The sequence below is a fragment of the Plectropomus leopardus genome, chromosome 4 (assembly GCF_026936395.1).
Source record: "Plectropomus leopardus strain MGB_pleo_1.0 chromosome 4, ASM2693639v1, whole genome shotgun sequence".
Taxonomy (NCBI): domain Eukaryota; kingdom Metazoa; phylum Chordata; class Actinopteri; order Perciformes; family Serranidae; genus Plectropomus; species Plectropomus leopardus.
In genome coordinates this window covers 15,807,824-15,829,706 of record NC_142179.1, presented here as the reverse complement: position 1 = coordinate 15,829,706, position 21,883 = coordinate 15,807,824, and the positions used below count along the sequence as shown (strand labels likewise).

General features: G+C 42.6%; 1 protein-coding gene across 1 annotated transcript in view; it reads left to right on the top strand.

Moving 5' to 3' along the window:
• Window positions 1–18,940, top strand: part of LOC121944365 (zinc finger SWIM domain-containing protein 6-like) — a 55,204-nt gene extending 36,264 nt beyond the window's left edge. Inside the window, exons 5-14 of the mRNA XM_042488133.2 lie at window positions 875–1,054; window positions 2,177–2,347; window positions 2,478–2,624; window positions 3,040–3,186; window positions 4,853–5,113; window positions 6,128–6,263; window positions 13,057–13,214; window positions 13,371–13,534; window positions 15,070–15,151; window positions 15,260–18,940. Of these exons, the coding sequence (XP_042344067.1) occupies window positions 875–1,054; window positions 2,177–2,347; window positions 2,478–2,624; window positions 3,040–3,186; window positions 4,853–5,113; window positions 6,128–6,263; window positions 13,057–13,214; window positions 13,371–13,534; window positions 15,070–15,151; window positions 15,260–16,125 (2,312 nt within the window). The 3' untranslated portion in view covers window positions 16,126–18,940. The remainder of the gene's footprint in view (window positions 1–874; window positions 1,055–2,176; window positions 2,348–2,477; window positions 2,625–3,039; window positions 3,187–4,852; window positions 5,114–6,127; window positions 6,264–13,056; window positions 13,215–13,370; window positions 13,535–15,069; window positions 15,152–15,259) is intronic.
• The last annotated feature ends 2,943 nt before the right edge of the window (window positions 18,941–21,883 follow it).

Genomic DNA, 21,883 nt, shown 5'->3' with positions numbered 1-21,883 from the left:
TCATCTGTTTCAATCCCACGTATTTTTGGAAGTGTGTGTACGGTCTCTTTGAAGTCCACACTTCAAACCCTTCTTCCCAAGTCCTTATCACTCCCCCTGATGTGTGGTGAATGCTGCCTCTCGGCGCCGCTCTCTCTCCCTCTCTCCCCCTCTTTTGTCTTTCTCCTCTTTGAGCCGCAGCTACTGCTCTCCTCCAGACACAAAGCCAAGCCTCATTCACTTGTCCTCACCCATGTCTCCTCGTCCAAATCATCTCCTCTCCCATTTCATTTTCTGTTTCTCTTTTTTCTGCTCTCCCTCTGTTCTGCACCTTTTGTATTCTTTTTCTCTCTTCATGTTCTGTCTCTGTCCTTGTCTTCGTCCTTCCTCCCAAACTCTCAGTGCCTTTACACACATGCATACGTACAACACCATCACACACACACACACACACACACACACTGTGGCGTGTACATATCTCCAACAGTCTTGAGAGTAAAATCCCTGAATGTGCTTGGCTCCCCAGAGACATAGCCACTTTTCATATTCTGTTTGTTCCAATTTACTCCAAAATGATGTGTGTGCAGTCAGCGTTGCCTCGGGACTAGTTAAGTTCTCTGTTTTCACAGACTTTTGTATTCCAGTGCAAGATGGCGGCAGCATACAAAATGTGCACTAAAAGAAAAAAGAAACAATGTTATGCACGCTGCACATCTTTGAAAACTGCCTCCAGCTTTCAGTTTATGCGTGATAACTGCATTTAGGATTTTTTTAAACCTCAAAAGACAAACCTACCTGCATTGTATGACTCACCACGTCATTGTCACACACACAAGGAAGTAGGGCAGCTGATTTAAGTGTGTGTGTGTGTTTTTATGTTTGTGTGGGTGTCCAGGTGCCCTGTGGATGTGCATCGTACTGAACCCCCACTGCAAAGCAGAGCAGAAGTCGTCGTGGCTGCGCCAGCTGCGCAGATGGAACAGCGTGGACGTCTGCCCCTGGGAGGATGGTAACCACGGCAACGAGCTGCCCAACCTCACCCACTCACTGCCTCAGGGTGCCCATGGCAACCAAGGTCAGAGATTGACAAGTTTTGTATGTCTGTCAATAACATATTTACTTTGTAATAACGCATCTTAAGGTGAGAGGTTTTACACTGCGTGTTGCATTTGTAAACATCAGAAGGGAAGCCTCTATCTCACACACGGAGCATTACTGCTTATCTCAAGCATCACTCTGCATGTTTTGGGTTTTCTTTTGCTTCGCTTACACTAATTTAAAGACAATCGACTTGTTTAAGGTGATTTTTACATGTAGCCTGCTCACTTTTAAAGCTTTTGAGCAGTAAACTTCAGCACTGCACGGCTGATGGTAATTATGCTGATGTCCCCAAAATTAACATGTTATTCAAGGAGTGGTGGTGAGTAATTGTAATTGCAGATTACAACCAGCTGAAACTTCTCCCAGTTATAATTCCTTCAGTGTTGTTCAGCAGGTTCTTACTGTGGACCTATTGATTTAACCCTGTAAAACACAGAATAAGGCAGTTTCACGTGACAAATCAGTGTTTCTCCGATACTGTTTGTCCTGTCGCAGATGGGCCATTAACCCAGCACCCAATGTAGGCTCACCTTTTTTCTCTAAAGATTTAAATCTGGTCTCACCTTATTTCTGATGCAGACATTCAGGAGGCTTTCACCGGGAGCTGAATTATCCTCAAAGGTCTCCTCCTCTCCAAAATAAAACACACCCAGTGATTTAAACTGGTAAAATCACTGAATAAAGCAATTTCACTTGAAAAAATCTATATTTCCAATGTGACAGAGGGGCTGCTAACTACCGTGGCCAACATGAAAACACATAGCTCTATCTAGACCCAGTGTTTGGTTTGTCCATTATGGGCTTCTGTAGAAACATGGCAGTACAACATGGCGAACTCTGTGATGAGGACCTGCTCCCTGTGTAGATATTAACAGCTCATTCTAAGCTAGGCTTTATTCTACTTACTCTATTAAATTACATTTATGCCAATATGTCCCCCTCAATGCTACACGCTGGTACTTAAAGACAAAAATGCAACCAAATGACCACGTGTGTGCATCTCAGCTGCCTTTTTCTCACCACGTGAAGGTGATAGCGTATTTCATCTCCTCACACCTCCTCCTCCCATCTCCCCCTCATTCTTCTTCTCCTGCAGAGATGCGCCCCCACAGGACTGTGTTCACACGGGCCATTGAGGCCTGTGACCTGCACTGGCAGGACCGACACCTCCAGCACATTATCGCCAGTGACCTCTATGCCAACTACTGTTACCATGACAACCAAGAGGGCTCCCTCTTTGACTCGCGCGGCTGGCCCTTGTGGCACGGTGAGCCTGTGTGTGTGGAGGTGTATGCTTGTGTGAGAGATGTGTCAGAGGAGTTATTTATAAGTTGGACTGAGAATGTACAGCAGCCTATGGATGAATGTTGGAGCTAAATATTGTCTTTTTTCCTCAGAACATGTCCCAACGGCCTGTGCCAGGGTGGATGCTCTGCGTTCGCACGGTTACCCGAGAGAAGCCCTTCGACTGGCCATCGCTGTGGTGAACACGTTACGGCGGCAACAGCAGAGGCAACTGGAGCACTTCCGCCGGCACAAGAAAGGTTAAGCTTTTTCTATTGTGAGAATACAAATTAGCAAGCAAAGCTCATTTTCCCGAATTTGCTTATTATGCATACAAACAGTGACATCCTTCATCCATCCCATACATAAATACTCAAGGGAAAGGTAAAAAATGTGGACAGAAGAAAGAGGGAGAAAATTCTCCCAAAATCCTCCAGCTGTGAAGCTCGTTTTTGGGTCATCAGTTTTTGGGAGCTGGAGTAATTAAGCGCCAGCCGCAAAGAGATGTTTTGTGTTTAGTGAAATAACCACTTTCCTCTTTCCAAAAGTAAATTTTTCATTTATTTTTAAAAGTGTGTGTAAATATGTGTGTTTTAAAGTTTATGGTTTTGACATCATCCCATTGTCTGCACTGTCTTTATTAACTGTGTATTCATCTGCTCTGTCTTGTCTCAGAGTTGCTCCATAAAGGCCACACCTCCATAACCAACATGGAGGGCTGGGTGGGACACCCTCTGGATCCCATCGGTACCCTGTTCAGCACCCTGACAGAGTCGGGGCGAGGGGGAGAGGAGGGCTCCAACACCTGCTTAGACCTCTCAGGTATGTGATGACGTGACAGATAGGGGTACAAATAACAACTGTTTCTATCATTGATTAATCTGTCAATTATTTTCTTAATAAATTAATTGGATATTTGGTCTGTAAAATTTCAGAAAATGGCAAAAAATGTCAATCAGTCTAAAGCCCAGGATGGCATCCTTAAATGTCTTGTTTTGTCCACAAACCAGCAATATTCAGATTACTGTCGCAAAGGAGTAAAGACACCAGAAAATATTTGCATTTAAAAGTCTGGAATCAGAGAATTCTGACTTTTTTTCTTAAAAATTACTCAAACCATTTTCCTTATTATCATATTATTTGGTGATCACTTTAATAGTTGAATTCTAATCAATTAATCATTGCAGCTCCACTGGCAGCCTGAATTAAAGATCTGCACATGTACTTTAATACAGCTAAATACAGCTTATATATAGCCGGTTTTATGACAACATGTGATAAGTAAAAAAAATATTAAGTCCAAAAAGATGATACTGTAGACTATGTTTTATCTATTCCTTCAGTCTTGGAACCTATCGGCTACCGTTTGGCGATGATAAAGCCTTTGGGTGTGTGGGCCAATATTTCGGGCTGATCAAGTGTCATCAGCAGATATCTGGGCCATGACGTCCTCTTCTATGCACTGGTCATTTCAGCTAATCTCTATAAGCAAATTCTAAAAAGGGTAATATAAAGCTTACTCGTTGTCACGCAACAGCTGATGAGTTCCCAGATTGCATTTCAGCCAATGCGTTCTGCCTCTCCAGACGGACTGTTTACCTGCCATTCAAACATGACTGCTTTATACTAGTTGGACAAAAATGAAAACCAAAACACTTCCGGTTCCAAAATCTTTTCCTGCCACCCACAGATTCTGCAAACACACAATCTGTTTATACAGATTAATGCTTTCTTGGTTACCACTATGATTTTTATCTGATATACATGATGTATGCTGTATAATAATGTACTGCACACACAAGTAACTTAACCACCACAATACAATAAGTATAGAGTTAAACAAAAAGAACAGAGCTACAACCATGGAAGAAAAAGTACACAAGCATTTGTATATTTATACATAGATTCTTTCTTTTTTTTAATTTTGATTTTCAACGTGCTGTTATATCATTAGCAGCAATTGATTTTCAATATGGGACGACAAACTACATGATTTATACTCGCATTGTTGCCTTGTTGACTGCAGCTGAGTTGTTTTTCGCCGCATACTACATCGTATTTCTCAGTTCCTTCATATTTCTTGACTCACTTCTGAATGCAGACATTAGAAAACGCAGTTTAAGTGCAAATTCACCTCTACTCTCTTTGTCTTATTTCATCATACATCTTCTCGTGTTTTTTTCAATTCTCTTCTCCTACGCTCAGCGATTGCTCTGTCCCTCATTGCCTCCTCTGCTCACAGAAATAGTCCTCTCCTCTGAGGTAGAGCAGCGAGTGAGGAATGCTCCTGAGGCGCTGATCTTTATTTTGGATGGTCTTTGGGTCTGGACCTCTGCTGAGTGACTGACGCAGTGGTTTTCTATAGGAGACAGGCGCATCTAGTGTCTAAAACCTCAGAGAATAACAGACTACCACTTTATACCAGCTTGGTTCCTATGTTTCAACTCCCTCAGATCTAACTCCTAAATTTTCTCTCTCTTCCTTGCAGACTGCTCCAGTGTTGTAAGCCGAGCAGACCTCCAGCGACTGCCCGTGCAGCGATTACTAGGAGACGGTGAATCGTACGTGGCGCTGGCAGTGGAGACAGCCCTGATTGGCTTAGGCCAGCAGCGGGTGATGCCTGACGGGCTGTACGCTCAAGAGAAGGTGTGTCGGAACGAAGAGCAGCTACTGGCCAAGCTGCAGGAAGTGGAACTGGACGACTCCCTGGTGAAAATCTTCCGTAAACAGGCCGTCTTTCTGCTTGAGGGTGAGGGAGCTAACAAATAATATGTCACTCTTATTGTCCATTTACATCTCCCAGCCGTCTACGCGCACAAACACACACATACATACACACATACACACACACACACACACGTACAAATGCGCCTCCTTTTTTTCTTTTCTCTCCCTCCCACGCTCAGAGATCCTACACATTCTTGCTAAAACAGGAAAAAACACATTGGACTCTGTCTCAGTATTTATTATCCTTTCATTTTGTGGTGCAAATAGAGGCTAGGTTGCCCTGGGCCAGACCAAAATGAGCTCTTTACACAGTAACACCAGGGGTATTGTGTCAGCACACACATGCGTGCACACACAACAGTGTGTACATTTACAGGGCTGGAGCAGAATGAGGTTTGGTTATGGGAAAGGGAGGAGGACAGGAGGAGGAGGGGGAGGAGGAGGGGGGAGGTGACACATCCTGAAGGGCTCGGCCCAGTCAGACTCCCCTCCAGTCCCCACCCAAACCCCAGCTCTGCCTCGGCCCCTGCGCGACCACCCACCTCTGGCTCCGTTACTAATACAGCGCCGGGCTTTGAGGCCTCTGCGGGCCCCTGGAGGCTGCAGCAGCCGCGCCACTGTGTGATGTGGTCTGTGGCTTAGGAGCCTGTTGGGGTTTAAAATAACCCACCAGAGACGAGGGGAAGTGCAGGAAGAGATGGGAGGAGGGAGCGCAAGCCGGAGTCTGCACACACACGACCATATGGTTTTTGACGTCACAGTTTGTTTTAATGCCGCGTGGCTTTACCTCTTCCTGGCTGGGAGGGAGAAGTCTGTCCTCAGTGGGCTATTGAAAACTCAATATACAACAAAATAAAAATTCATATTCTTTTTTGTTGTCTGTTTATACTGAATATACTATCAATTTAAATACCATACCATAACATTTATTGACCTGATGAGACAGATAATTGTTTTATGAGTAAATTTCTTCCACCTCTTTGTTCCATCACTAAAAGCAGCCCCCATTGTTTATGTGTGTGTTTCCTCTGTGCAGCTGGTCCGTACTCTGGCCTCGGAGAGATCGTCCACAGAGAGAGTGTTCCCATGCACACCTTCGCCCGCTATCTCTTTACCTCTCTCCTACCTCATGACGCTGAACTGGCGTATAAAATTGCACTGAGAGCCATGCGGTAGGTCTTCTGTGTGTGTGTTTGTGTGTGTGTGTGTGTGTGTTGCTGTAATCATGTCAAAACCTTGTAAATCACATTTTATTGATTTTCTTTCGAAGACTTAAATGCTGATCTTTGGATTAAGAAAATCCTCCCAAGTTCAGGCTAATGGAGCCTTTTAAAAAATTACAACGGAAAACTCGTAAACGGGGGGTTACTCACAAAATATGTCTGTTTTTGTACAGTGAAGTGGGGACTACAACCTCAGACTTAGTCTACCCGTCTGACTGCAGACTTTGCATCACTTGATTCACAACATTTGCAGATTGCATTCAGATTTCAGTTAATAACCACCTGAAACAGGAGGATCACATACAGATTCATCCAACTCTGAAGCTTGTAAAAGTGTTTGATATTGTGACCTCCAATTAAATTTATTTTTGGTTTATGATTTATGATTCAAATTTTCAACTTTTAGAGACAGGCTCTAATCATGGTTGAATCATGGTTATCATAAGAGCATTTTTGAGATGCAAGGACTGTAAAAAAATATGGAGCATTTTGTCTGTGTTTTTATGTGTGTGTGTTCATTTGGGGTTCTGTCCTGTTATGCATTTTCCATGTGATCTCTCTATATTAAGCTCCTGTGTGTATTCATCTGTGGACAATGTGTACATGTGTATGTGTGTTAATCAGTCTGTGCTGCTGTGTTTTGATGTTGTGACTAGTGGGAGCTGGATCAGTGAATATTAATTACATTAATGAGAGTGTAATTAGTGTGGCTGTAATGAGAGGAGGAAGCACATACACACACACACACACACACACATGCAGGGCCAACAGGGAGAGGGCAGTGTGGGGAAGATGTTTGTTGTGCTTCTACAAAGCTTCTCTGAGTCCATCGCTGAGAAACTGGCAAATGATTAGTGAATGAATGAGAAGTGAATTTTTATTTCTGGCTTGTATCATCATGTGTCGCAGTCGGACAAACAGAGAACAAAAAGGACGATAAACACTTCATTCACACTTCTCCTAACCAGTTAGGAGGTGGCAGGAACTGAAATAAAACCAAAACAACATGGTTGGCTTTCTCATCGAGGGGCCATGTGGTTTCAAGGTTGCACATCCAACCGCTGAGTGTCCCCTTCGCGCCTCTAAACTCAAGTCCCAAACCTGTTTTCCCTGAGTCAGCCACTCCCCTCCCACCCTCGCTACGTCCCTTCACCTTCCCCATTTCCTCCCCTCACCTCCTCCATCCTCACTCCTGTGGTGTGAAACCAGCGATTTAGAATAATATGGCCACTTATGGGCGCTCCTGGGAGCCAGGGGTGTCTACTCAGCACATAATGAATGTGTGTAATGTAGCGTAGTGTAATATGATAGCATATACCTCCCCGCTCCCATGGGACGGCGGACAGTTAAATATAGAGGAGGAGGTAAAGGAACTAGGGCTATTTTAATGGACCCATTATAACACTATCATTGATACAAGGAAAGAGAAAGTCTCTCTCGCTCATTTACACACACACACTTTTTCACTTTCCACTTGCTTTCTCTATTTGTCTTCACAGTTGCTTTCATACCAGCACTTTTTTTATGCAAGGAAGTCTGGACTGCCTCCACACACAAATGCATATCCAGTATTTTAAAGTGTGTGTATGTGTGTTTATGCGCCGCGCATGAAGTTAATTAAAGCGTGCTAGAGCAGCATATGCTGCGAGATGGCTTGGTGTGAGCGGCCAACACAAAAACAGAGGAGCTGCCTACTGGTTTCACGGGCTGCCCAGAATTTGACTGCAGCCACAGAAGAAGAAGAAGAAGCTCGCTGTCTCTCCGGAGACTGTTCTTATCGCAACTCTTTGGAAGCCAAAGAGACAAAATCCCAGCCGGCTGTTATCATATGAGATTTCCATATGAGATACTAGTCTTCCAATGCTAATGAATCTAGATCCTCGCTGTAATCCACAACCTTTGATCCTCTGCGTAATCCATAATGTAACTGTAGTTTTAGGATAAACTGAAACATACCAATGACAAACGTGGGTAGTTGACATCCTTTTGACTTTATGTTCAGCCAACCTACGCAGTCTGTTACTGTCTGAAAATACAATAATTTAAAAATAGAATTACAAGACAGTATATCCAATATACAAAAACATCAGCAACAACAAGATTTCACAACATTAGGACACATCAAGTGTTTCCTTTTTTGTGATAGGTACATGATTTATCTTAAATTTAGAATTGCTTAAGCTGCAGTGCATAATGGAGGTGTAGCAAAAAGTAGTATCAAGTGGAAATACTCAAGTAAAGTGCAAGTACCTCAAAATGGTCCCCAAGCACTGAACTTGATTGAACTGGAGTGTACTTTTTGACACATACAGATAATAATTGGACCACTTGAAAACAATGGAGTAACATCATAAGCTTATATCTAAGAATTAGGACTTCACCAAAGTCTGTCTTTGTGGATAATAGTCATGTTTTAACTCAAATGAATGATCACGCACCGCTGAGACAGAGAAAATCCTACAATCCTCTGTGTTCATAAAACTTGTTTGACACCTTGAAAAACTAAAAAAAAATGCACAGAGGTCAAGTTAAAAATAAAGCTAAATTACTAAGAAGTTGATATTTTTGAGTTTTTCACCTGACAGCGAGGACTTTCTGATGAGGTACTTTCTGTGTAGAAAACAATGCTTCATCCAAAGCAGATGTCATTTCAAGCATCCAAGGCACTTAGGAGGAGTGGACCAAAATTAGGGGTTACGTTTCGGGTCATGTACAACATCATCCCTCCTGTCAGGCATTACGAAGGTTTCCAACTTTTAAGTTTGTGTATAAAGTGGAGGTCTTCCAGCGGATGTGACATTTAGCTGATGGATGTGGGTTTGATAGATTATGGAAGTGAAGGGTGTTTATAGTCAAAGGGGGAAAGGAGCGTGAGTTAGAGAGGTCAGTCGTCATGGTGATGCTGACCAGAACTCCCAAAGGGCCTCAGGATTTAGGTAAAACTGGATGGACTGCTTTTTATCAAAATCTCAGTCTATCCTCCTTGCTTTCCCTTGTTTAGCATCTTTCACATATGTGGATTTGCATGTGTTAAAGGGACAGTTCACCCCAAAATCAAAAATAAGTATTTTTACCTGTAGTACTATTTTTCACTCTAGCTTGTTTTGGTGCAAGTTGCTTTGTGTCGGACATATCGGTCGTAGAGATGTCTGCCTTTTCTCAAATGTAATAGAACTAGACATGGACCAGAGGCTCGTGCTCGGGACAGTGCAAGATGTATCCATTAATGGTGTCCTCCTCGGCTAAGCTGTAACGTTACCTAGCTCAATGGTGCTAGGTGAGCTAACAGTAGATGCATCCACCCTCCCATCTCACCCCAGGTCAACCCAATGAGTAAGTGGCTCAGTTTTGAGCGGCAAACCCCCTTTAGCGTTCTTAACTTTGCTCATGCTGTCCGCTCTGTTAGCAACGTTAGCAGTGTCAGCATGGCTAGTGGTGCCAACATTGTTAACAATGCCAGAGGGATTTTGCGGGTCAAAATGTGGCTGCTTGCTTACCAGGGAAACCTCAGGGGAGACCAGAGGGTGGTCACACTGTTTCCATAGCAACATTGTCCAGTTACCAGCAGCCTAATGAGTACCCCCGCAAGCTAGCTCCCACCTGACCCAGGTGCGCTTACGTTAGCTAACAAGTGGAGACAGCACAGTGTGAACTATGTTTCACATTAAAATTCCAGCACCTCTAAATGGATAGCACTAAAGCTAAAGCTCGCTGAGTCAATGAAACATCAGACTAAAGGAAAAGGTCTCTTCTATCTCACATCATTTTGCTTTTCTTTTTCTTAAAAATCTACAGGCTACTTAACAGATAATGGTCACAGGCTACAGAAAGCAAAACTAATAGGGAATCCCTACTATTAAGTTTTTCAAATTTTTGGCACTTTAAGCACCACAAACCGAGTGTAACCTAGTTTTAATATATCTGTGTTGAGGCAAACTTCCTGTGGCCGATATCTCCAATGCTCTGCAACTCACACCAAAACAAATCTAGATGATAAATAGCACGACAGGTAAGACACAAAATATGTATTTCTTGAGATTAAGTGTCCCTTTAAAATGCAATTCAACAGCGAGTCAAACATGAGTCATTCCTAAATATCTGATTACCTAACCGTGTTGACTGATAATATGGCGCCTGTCGTCCATGATTCCTTGCAGACTCCCTCCACATCATCACCCTTGAATATTTCTGGTGTGATAAGGATTGCTGTGTCCCTTTCAGATGTGACAGGGTGCTACTGTGCCACAGGACCCATTTGACACCACAGCTGCCCCCCCTCCCTCAGCTCGCTCACTGCTTCACACTGGGATTGATTGCCTCTTCCAGCTCACTGTTTGTAGTGTTTTATATATCATTGATAGTGAACATTTATACCCGGCCATGGCAGTGTTGTAAAGAAATATGAGTTTAATTTGATGTTTTAAGCACACTTGACACAGAGTTGAGATTTTATATAGTGTTATTGCGCAGAGAAGATGATCGTGTTTATAACCAGTGTGCTCCGTTTTACAGTCATTTATAAGGTGCTTGATGCGAACGCACCCATAGCAGTGAATACACTGTACTTGTGCTTCGATTGAATGATTCAAAGCAGTCCATTAGGCTATTTTTTTTCTTGCGTGTTTCTTCCAGAACAATAGCCCAGTATGGATTTTCCTCCCAACATTTTTAGGAGGTTATTTTTCAGCAACTCAGGCCTCTCAAGCTCCTATCCAATGGAGGCCTCTGGCTCTCTGGTGAAAACCAAACAAAGACAGGAATGTTGATGAGGCCTCCATCTTTACCCAGGGAACTTTTTTTTTTTTTTTTGCTTTGCTACACCCCAGGAATCTTCCAGAAGGCCCCAGTGTGGTGGAAGCTTTTAGCAGCTCTTTAGATGTGTGTGGAGTGAACCCGGCTGTTGCTAAGGCTCCCAAACATCTCCGTTTTACACCAAGTGTCAGTGTTCACACTTGCACGCATCTCGACTGGGTTTTTGTCACCTTCTCTCTGCCTCGGAGAGACGGGCCCTGCTCGTGCCCCTCATGGGCAAAACCAAGAGAAGAGGAGGCTGTTTTTGTGCATGGCTTCACTCAGGTGGCAACTGTATCACATGCACTTTGCTCTGAAATTGAAACTGGCATTTAGCATTGCATTGCTTTTACTGGGCTGCTTTGATGTGTTTTCAAAAGGGCAGGTGTGTGTGTGAGTCTATCTGAGCGTGTGTGTGTGCATGCATGCGTGTGCTGGCTCTTCTCATTCATGTGTGTCGGTATTTGTTTGATGTGTGTCCAGCCTTACGGGGCTGGAAGGTGAATTCCTTAATTTCCCCATGGACTCAATTAGCTTTGTGATTGGCTGAGAGAAGGCCAGGTTGTGCTGTCTTCTGAAGGAAAGAAGACCTTTGAAACTGAGGTGGGAGCGGAGGGAAGAGAAGTGAAGCAGAATAGGAGATGAGCCGGCCACAGTAGTAATGGTTGTGGTGCGTGTGGTACTGGTGAGGACTTGGCCCTGTCAGTAGTATTATAATGAGAGAGAGAGAGAGAAACTAGTGAAGCCCCTTCATCCACTAGCAGGTGTTGCATGGCTCTGACTTCATTATGACCAATTAGAGTGAAGAAAATACTAATTATACCTTGGTTTCTAGGTGATTAAATACTAGGTTGGAAGTAAATTGCAGGGATCGGCTAACTATAATCCCCCTGTGATCACTAAAGTCATTTTCATTTTGAAGTCACTTTCAGACCATCATAATGAAGACTTTTTCTGTCTGTACAGTATTTCTCTCTGTCTGATTTCACTGTGATTTTGATGATTCGTGGAGCTTTGGTGTCTCTCTGGATCTCTCTGATTATTTTTCTCTGCTGCACTCTTTCTTATCCCAAACTTCTTTTTCATACCCAGGTTAATGTTCATTTAAAGGTCCAGTGTGTAGGATTTAGGGGGACATATTGACAAAAATGGAATATAATATAATAAAAATGTTTTCTTTAGTTTATAAACACCTTAAAATGAGAATTGTTGTGTACTTGTTACCTTCGAATGAGCTGTTTATATCTACATAGGGAATGGATCCATCTATGTTTCTACAGTAGCCCAGAATGGAAAAACCACAAACTGGCTCCAGAAAGGGCCATTTGAGTTTTCACATCGGCCACCATAGTTAGCAGCCCCTCCTCAATGAGCCAAACAGTATTGGAAAAAAATATTTTTTAACGTGAACCTGCTTTATTTTGTGTTTTTACTGGTTTAAATCACGGGGTCGGTTTGTTTTGGAGAGGAGACAGAGGAGACCTCTGTGGATAATTCAGCTCCTGGTAAAAACCTCCTGAACATCTGGATCTTGCGTTATCAGAGAAACAAAAGTAAGCACACATAAGCAGGTGCTGGGTTAGCAGCCTATTTGCAAAAAGCCGAACGACGTCGGAGAAACACTGATTTGTAACGTGAAACTGCTTTATTCAGTATTTTTACCAGTTTAAATCACCTTGTCTATTTGTTTGGGAGGGGAAGAGATCTCTGCAGATAATGCGGCTAACAGTAATAAACGCTTAAATGATGAACGCTAAAAATCAGGAGTTCACGCTTGGCTCATGGGAGAAGTTTAAGCTGGTTGCAATCTGCAATCTTCACAGTGAGATACCACTAAATCCTACACACTGCTCCTTTAAAAAAGATATTTGAAGTGTTCGAAAAACATTATTAAATTCATTTTTTTCTGCAGAGTAGTGGATCTCATTTTCTGTGTCTGTTTGTCTGTCAGGTTGCCGGTGTTGGAGTCGACGGCCTCGTCTGGTGACCTGTCACGACCCCACCACATCGTATCCGTGGTGCCCAACCGCTACCCTCGCTGGTTCACCTTGAGCCACATAGAGTCTCAGCAGTGTGAGCTGGCCTCCACCATGCTCACTGCTGCCAAAGGTGCAAAGATATATCCACAAATACACACAAATATATACTGTACACAGAAAAAGCTCTTTGGTGCCAATTTACTAGATGCTATTGGAGACTCTTAGATAGCAACACACGTATATATAATCAAAGTCTGAGGCAATCTTGTGTTCGAATCCTAACTAGGTGACAGTCGCAGGCTGGAGACAGTCCTGGAGTCCATCCAGAAAAACATTCACTCCTCATCACACATCTTCAAACTGGCACAAGATGCATTCAAGATCGCCACTCTGATGGACAGCCTGCCTGACATCACGCTTCTCAAAGTCTCTCTAGAGCTGGGACTGCAGGTACGTAAACACGCCCACGTCGTTTGTCAAAGTGGGTGCTGCTTTATATTTATTGGTACCTTTTTAGGAGGCTGTCAGGTCAAGCTGTAAATGTTAATGCGTGTTTATGTCAGGCATTGTAAATTTTAGGTTCAGCAGAATCACCATTTTAGTCTAGAAAATTTACACATTCCTTTGTTATTTATGTGTTAAGAGTGATATTTTACTCACATCAGGTCTGTATAAGGCCACTGTTTCTGTCTAAAACAGCTATGAAACTTTAAATTCTTGAAATCAGATATTTGATCATCTTTGTGCAAGGAATGTTTACAGCTCTTGTACTGTACATGCCATAATGATTAATTTAAGCTGTTTTCTAGTATGAATTCTGGATAATATCCAGTTTCCTTTTCACACATGTAACACACAACAGGACACTGGCTGTGTCAGACACAATTTTACACAGAAATTGTTAGAGGAGGAGAATTCCTGCACCCGTCTTATTACTTGCAATAAACTTTATTTAAATACACAACATGTCAGTCCTTGGACCTTCATCAGGTAACATTGTGTATTTTCAGTTTATTGCAAGTAAGGACAGAAAAGCATGTGGGAATTCTCCTCTGTTATCTGTAGAGATGGTCTTCCTACAAACCTGTCTACGAGTTTTTGAAGGTGTGCATGGGCCTCCACACACAAATTGTTAAAAGGAAAAAAAAAGTGTTGGATGAATATGTCGAGAGAGTTTCTCGACATTAGTCAAGCAAGCCTTCACTGCTGCAGTAAATCAAGCTGATCTTGGACAGACTACATTCCTTGTAATGTTTCCATACATTCAATTACATAAGTATTCACTTTGAAGGCTTGCTCGAGGGTTAATAACTCAAATATGAAAGTAACTGTAAACATGCAAATTGGGTAACATATCTGTGCATGTGTATGTTGTTTGAATAAAATAACTAATAATACTAAACCAAACCCCATGCTGCAAAGCTCACCTAAAATGGATCTGAACCCAAACAGAACATGCCCTCCATTTTTTTTACTGGCATTTCTCTCCTCCCTCACACTTTTGACTTTAACTTCTCCTTGTCTTCTTTATTTTCAGTCTAGTTTTTTTTATTATTTTATCACTATTTTTTTCTGTACACACTGGTTATCTATATCATTTTGTTTTGTACATCAGCAACATCTGTAGATCGATTTTTGCCTTTTTGTAATTGTTAGTATGTCCATATTGTATGCACTCATTGATGAATAAAGAGATAGAAAAATATATTTAAAAAATATACATATATAGTTTGAGTATTTTTATTTAAAAAATGGGTCCCTATTTAATAATTGTTGAAAATACTATAATCCAATCTTTGTCTTCACAGTTATTAAGTCATACTGTAGAAGAAAATGTTAAACTAGTCCTCAGTGGGAATGGGAGAGAAATTTCAATTTCCGTGGGCAGTTTTTGCCAACTATTAGCAAAAACTCCACTAAGTATGTATTATCTACAATTCACCTGTCCCTCCCCTCCTCCGTTCTTTCTTTTTCATCTTCCTCAGGTGATGAGAATAACTCTGTCCACATTAAACTGGAGGAGGAGAGAGATGGTGCGCTGGTTAGTCACATGTGCCACTGAAGTGGGTAAGTGTGCCTCGCTACTTAAACATGTCTGATTGTCTCAAGATGCACTTTATCTAATCACTTAGTCTTCCAACTTTCTCTTTGTTCTGCCCGTTTTGTGTCTTCCAGGTGTCTACGCACTGGACAGCATCATGCAGAGCTGGTTCACCCTTTTCACCCCCACAGAAGCCACCAGTATCGTGGCTACCACTGTCATGTCCAACAGCACCATCGTACGCCTCCACCTGGACTGCCACCAGCAGGAGAACCTGGCATCATCTGCCCGCACCCTCGCCCTGCAGTGTGCCATGAAGGACCCCCAGAACTGCGCCCTCTCTGCTCTTACACTCTGTGAAAAGGACCACATTGCCTTCGAGACAGCCTACCAGATTGTACTGGATGCAGCGGCGACAGGGATGAGCTACACACAGCTGTTCACTATAGCACGCTACATGGAACACCGCGGTTACCCAATGAGGGCGTATAAGCTGGCGACGTTAGCCATGGCTCATCTGAACCTTAGTTACAACCAGGACACACACCCGGCCATCAACGACGTGCTCTGGGCCTGCGCGCTCAGCCACTCGCTGGGAAAGAATGAGCTAGCCGCCGTCATCCCCCTAGTGGTCAAGAGCGTCAAGTGCGCCACCGTGCTCTCGGACATTTTGCGGCGGTGCACCCTGACCACGCCGGGCATGGTGTCGGCGCTGCACAGCCGCAGGAACTCTGGGAAGCTGATGTCCCTGGACAAGGCGCCGCTCAGGCAGCTGCTGGACGCAACCATCGGGGCCTACATCAACACCACGCACTCGCGGCTTACACACATCAGCCCACGCCACTACAGCGAGTTCATCGAGTTCCTAGGCAAGGCCAGGGAGACTTTCATGATGGCGCACGACGGACACATTCAGTTCACGCAGTTCATAGACAACCTGAAACAGATCTACAAGGGCAAAAAGAAACTGATGATGCTGGTAAGGGAGCGGTTCGGCTGAGGGTGAGGCCGAGGGACGCCAAACGCTCCCCTCCTGCTCTAGTACTTTTCTATTAACTTGAGTCTGCCTTTTGAACTTCTTTTGGACTTATAAAATAGACAAGTAAAAAGAGGGATGTGACTTGTAGAATGAAGCAAAAAGAGAAAGGAAAAGAAGACAAAAAAATCAACAGAGCCACACACGGTATTATTGTTCTTGCTGTTGTTATTGTTATAAACATTATTACTATTATTATTATTAATAATATTATTACTACTATGTGTACAGAAGTGTTTTTATTTTTCAGAAGAGAGGAAATTTGTCACGTTGTGAATGTTGTGTGTATTTCTCTACATGTGTGCGAGAGGAAAATGAAAAGTGAAATGGCTTTTTTTTAATTTTGTTTTTTTATGATTTAAAGCATCGTTTTTCCCTTTTTCAGTATATATTGAGTTATATGTTGTCAAGTGGCTGAGGCCCTTCTACAATAGCGCTCATGTAAAAACATAAAAGAAGAAAAAAAAACTATGTCTCGGCATCCTCAAAGAGAAACTAAGGCTTTAAACCACACAGAGCACCTCCCTCTGTCCAGGCCCGCACCGGCGGGCGCTGGCCAGCACTGCACAGCTTAGCTCGGCTCGGCTCGGCACAGCTTGGGTTAGCACTGACAGAAAGCCGCCATCAGCATTTCTTTAGACACAGCAGTAGCAGCAGCAGCAGCAGCACTTGAGCAGCCATTAGTTTTCTCTGGGTCCCAGGTTTTAGCTTCATTACACACAACAATGCTCTTAGCTAACTTGTGTTGTTGTTATTGTTGTAATCCTCCCCACCTCCGTAATAAGTACCTGTTTTAGACAGTGTGCAGGCGCTATCGTGACGGCACATTACACACAGATAATGAGTATTATTGTTACATTAATGTAATGTAGTACAGCTGTGATTTTTAACAGCCTAAGTCTGACTAAATAACCATTAAAGTTGAGTTTTCTAGTTGATACCCAGAGGGAGACGACTACCTCATGATACGGTATTGAACCTGCTCCCATTTTTGTTATTTTGCGATCATGATATGTATCATCTACGATAGCTGACCATTTTTAATTAAACAGGAGATTGAGACCAAGGTTATGAGGAGATGTGGAGTCCCGCTGAGTGTTTCTGCGCTCGGCTCTGCTGTACGTCACTGCCCCGGCATCGGTACTTACACCCCCGAAAAAAAATTGGCTCTAACACGCTTCGAATTCAGTATGTCAGTCCCCTCTCATCTCCCAACCGTCACCATTGTATTTTTCAGACTAGGCCAGTGTCATTTCCCTCTGTGCATGTGAATCATAGAAATTAGACTTTCTACTGTTAAAGTTCATTGTGTGGAACCTTCAGTAATTGTCAACCAGAACGTTCTCAGGGATTTCTCTACACAGGAAAAAAAAAGGCGGAACAAATGAACGACTGACTACAGGAAAAAGACAAAAACACGACACAACATGAGCGAGCATTTATTGTACTCTGTATATATGCCATAGTATATGTCTGAATATGGAGGATCTGAAAGTATATGTTAACTAATTTATACAGAGTATTCTATGTAATGTGAAATACTTGAAGCCGCTGTAGTTTGCTCTCTCTCTCTCTCTATCTCTCTGTCTCTCTCTCTTTCTCTTGCTCTCCTTCTCTCTTTTGTCTTCTCTTGTTTTTTTTCCACTTTTGTTGAAAACAGAACATATCAGAAGGACTTGACTGACTTTGTCGACAGCTTTTTGGATTCACAAGGCCTCATGCTTGAGACGCTGGATCCCATCATGAAATGCAGGTTGAGTAAAATTGGTGATGGTGGAGGAAAATGTTCATTCCTGCTGACTAAAGCATAGAAAGGGGGTGGAGGTAGACTACTTCAGGCCAATGGTCAATAAATGTTTGAAAAAAATACAGGATTTAATTATGCATGTAAGCGGTTGCACTAGCCTAGTTTTCCATAGGATCCTATGGGGGAAAAAATGTAATGTGCTTTATACAGGAGATAATACAGGAGTTAATTAGGGATGAAACTGGTTAATAATCATGTATTAAGTGTCCGGCCTTACATGCATTTTAGGACATCTCTTGGCTGAAGTCTGCCTCATGTTGCATTAATATAACCCTTGCAGAGTAACCTAATAGTTGTGCAACTGAACACATTGATAATTATGCACAGGCTCAAGATTAAAAAAAACTCCTCCTTTCATTCGCCGCAGAATCTCCAGTGTCTCCTCTGCAATGTTCAGCTGTCCTGTCATTACTTGCCTTTTTACCTTCTTTATATGTCTGACTTTTTCTTTTTCTGTGCATCCTTTTTCTATCTTGTGTTCATTAAAGATAAAAGCAGCCTTTTCTCTTGCCTTGTCTTAACGCTTTAAAGTAACCAAACAGGAGATCTATCTAACAACCAAACGCGTTCTAAGAGGTGACAGACAACCCACCTTGGTCCCAGCTTTAGTGTCCTTAATTAGTAAGTGAATGGCTGTGTAACTCATGCTTTAACAAAGCAATTCCTCACGTGTGTTTGGTGAAAAAAATACGTTGTCCAGTGTCTCTTGTTCTCTTCAGAAACAATTTCCTCCGAGTCTTTCTAGCTGTTTTTTTTTCTTTTTTTTGTTTATTTGTGTAGGAATCTTCTGCTCTCCCATTTTATTTATTACAATGACCCATGTATACATGCTTATGAAATTAAGATTTGATACACCGATATCAATTTATTTATGTAACTAAATCACTGTTTTATAATCTTGTTAATGAGTCAATAATTGATTTTTTTTGTTTTTGTTTTTTGTTTTAATAAAAGTTAGTTTTTTGAAATGTATCATAACGTCCTCTGCAGATTATTTAGTGACTCTGCGTTGGCAATATTCATGGCTGGAGGCATTATGTTTTTGGGTTTTCTGTCCGTCCGTGACATCGTTGTGAATGCGATATCTCAGAAACGCCTTGAGGGACTTTCCTCAAATTTGGCACAAATGTCTACTTGGATACAATGATTGACTGACTAGATTTTGGTGGTCATAGGAAAAAAAGGATGAAGGTCACTGTGACCTCGACCATCTCCTTCTCATGCACACAGTATCTGAAGATGATTTCTTCAAATTTGGCACAAACATCCATTAGGACTCAAATATGAACTGGTTAGAATTTGGTAAAGATCAAAGGTAACCTCACAAACTGTATTTTTGGCCATAAGTTCAGAACTTTATGCAAATGTTGACACAAAACTGTCTAGTAGAATAGAGTGATGAAGTGATAGCATTTTATATCCAAAAGGTCAAACATGGATGAAAACTGTATCATGAAGGCATACAACCAGGTGGTAGCGGTTCTAATTTTTTTTCCATGCAGCTGCACTATTGTCTCAAATAGTATGTTGTAGATTGTTATGGGATGCAACCCGTGAGCTTGAAGGCACGCTGCTGGTCAGTGTATCGGTGAGTGCCGATCAGTCAGAACCGCTCAGATCTCCATCAGACAGCAGTGTCAGAAAAAGCCATAGAGGGATCACTCTCGCTGGCAGCAGCTTTCACGCTGTCATCTCAGGCGAGCTGACGGGGAATATGAAATGTATCAATTGATATTCCCATGGTCTTTGTAGCTTCTGTCAGCCAGCCAGGCTCAGCCAACCACAATAACCTGTTTACATGCGTCTAACATTGACAGTGGTGCCACAGGATGACTAAATCAGTGTATGCAGTTTGTCAGGTGTGTGTGTTTGTATAGACATGTTTTCTGTGCGTGCTCCTTCTTGTTTGCATGCCTGTGTGTGTCTGTGTTGTGTGTGTGTGTGTGTGTGTGTGTGTGTGTGTGTGTGTGTGTGTGTGTGTGTGTTAAAGCCTTTAGGGAGTGAATGGGAACAGGTGGTAGCTCCAGACTACAGGAGCTCCTGACAGCAGTAAGGTCCCCAGACTCCCAGCCCCTCATTAAACATTGACACAAAAACACTGCAACTGTCTGTGTGTGAACAGTAATGAAGCGCAGACGGCTACACCGGTATACACACTGCAACTTAGCACAGCACGAGCTCTCAGTCCGCGTCTGCGTGTGTGTGTCTGTGTGTGCATTGTCCATCTGTGTGTGCTCATTAATGAGGCACATTTGTCCATAGAGGTGTCCGCTTAGATATTGAGGAATTCGTCAGGTTTCGCAACAAAAGCAGCCGTCTGCTGTCAGAGGCCAGACAGGACTGTCCATTTGTTATGTGATGGATGCCTGCCTGTGAGAAACGGTGTGTGTGTATGTGTGTCAGAGCATGAAAGCACGCATGTATATGTGTATCCATGCAAGTAAGTGTACACTTGTGTGTGTGTGTGTGTGTGTGTGTGTGTGTGTGTGTGTGTGTGTGTGTGTGTGTGTGTGTGTGTGTGTGTGTGTGCGCGCGCGCGAGACCACTTCCTGTGTGTCTGACCTGTGCTCAGGTCCCTGCTCAGTTCCAGTTGGTAATGACGTCCCTTGGGTGTAGCGCAGTACAGCAGCCTCCTCCGGTCTGTCTCACTGTATACTCCTAATGACATCATGATCACACACCGGCCCCTTTCATGCCAAAAGCCCTCTTCCTCACCATCACCATCAAAACTCCTATCTAGAGCATTCACTCCCTCTCTTTCACCGTCTCTTTCACACACACACTTTATGGCTGCACAACACATCAAGGCCTTGACATTTTCCTCTACAACTGTAGATCTATTATTCTTTATAGCTTCACCTATAGAGAGCATATATTCAAGTCAAACCAAAAGCTAAGTGTTGAGTCTGACGTTCAACTGCACTGGGTAAGACAGATTATAGTCGCTAGAAAATGCTGCAAACGAAAATAAAGTGTATCTCACATTTTCTCTTTATGCAAAAAAAGTCAAAATCTGCAAACTGGGGTGTTACTATACAGTTCATTGCTAGATTCTAAAATCTGTCGAGTCACACAAGTTTAGCAGTCCTCTCTGTCTTTAAATGTTATCCCTGCTGTTCCTTACATGGCATTCTTGTGAAAAAAACAAAGCGAGTATGTTATGGCCATCAGATTTTCTTGTTTCAACTTCGTTTCTGAGATATTGTGTTTTTTTAGTCCAGTTGCAGCAACAGCACTCTGTATGTGACTTGCTTACACAGCACACCCCATGCAAATTGTTGGAAAAGTGGAAACATTTTTCTTTTACCTGTTATCACAACCCCTTCTCATTTCCAGGTCATCAAATACAGAAACTTTGTCATGCCCCCTTGATGTCCGATACAGACAAGGCTCACTTTTGCATCTGTATGATACCACAGTGGTCTCCTGGATGAAACACAGTGTAACACGTGGTTAACTCTGAAAAACCGTTGCGATTAGGTTTTAGGCAGAAAACTGACTTGATTAGGTGTGGAAAAAATGTCTTGAAAGTCTTAAAATGAATATGTTTTCATACAGAGCTAGGATTAGACATACCATAGCCTCATGTAAATGACTATGTAACTTAAGTAGTGTAGTTTAAATAAGTCAACAATGACTTTTAGTTTCACAAAGAACACAAACAGCGGTCTCCTGGGTGAAAGTGCTGTATTTATTTGACTTATCCACCTCCCCAAACTCTGGTCTCCATGGACTTTCTTGCTGTCTATACTATGTCAGTTGATCTGAGTTTCTAATATTGCTACAGATAAGGTAATATTTGAGTCAGCTGAAATGCTGGTGTGTCTCAAACAGATGCCAATGGTTTGTTGGGGCATGGCAAAGCATCTGTATCTGACAACATGGAAGTAAGAGCAGGCTGATTATCCAGTGGCA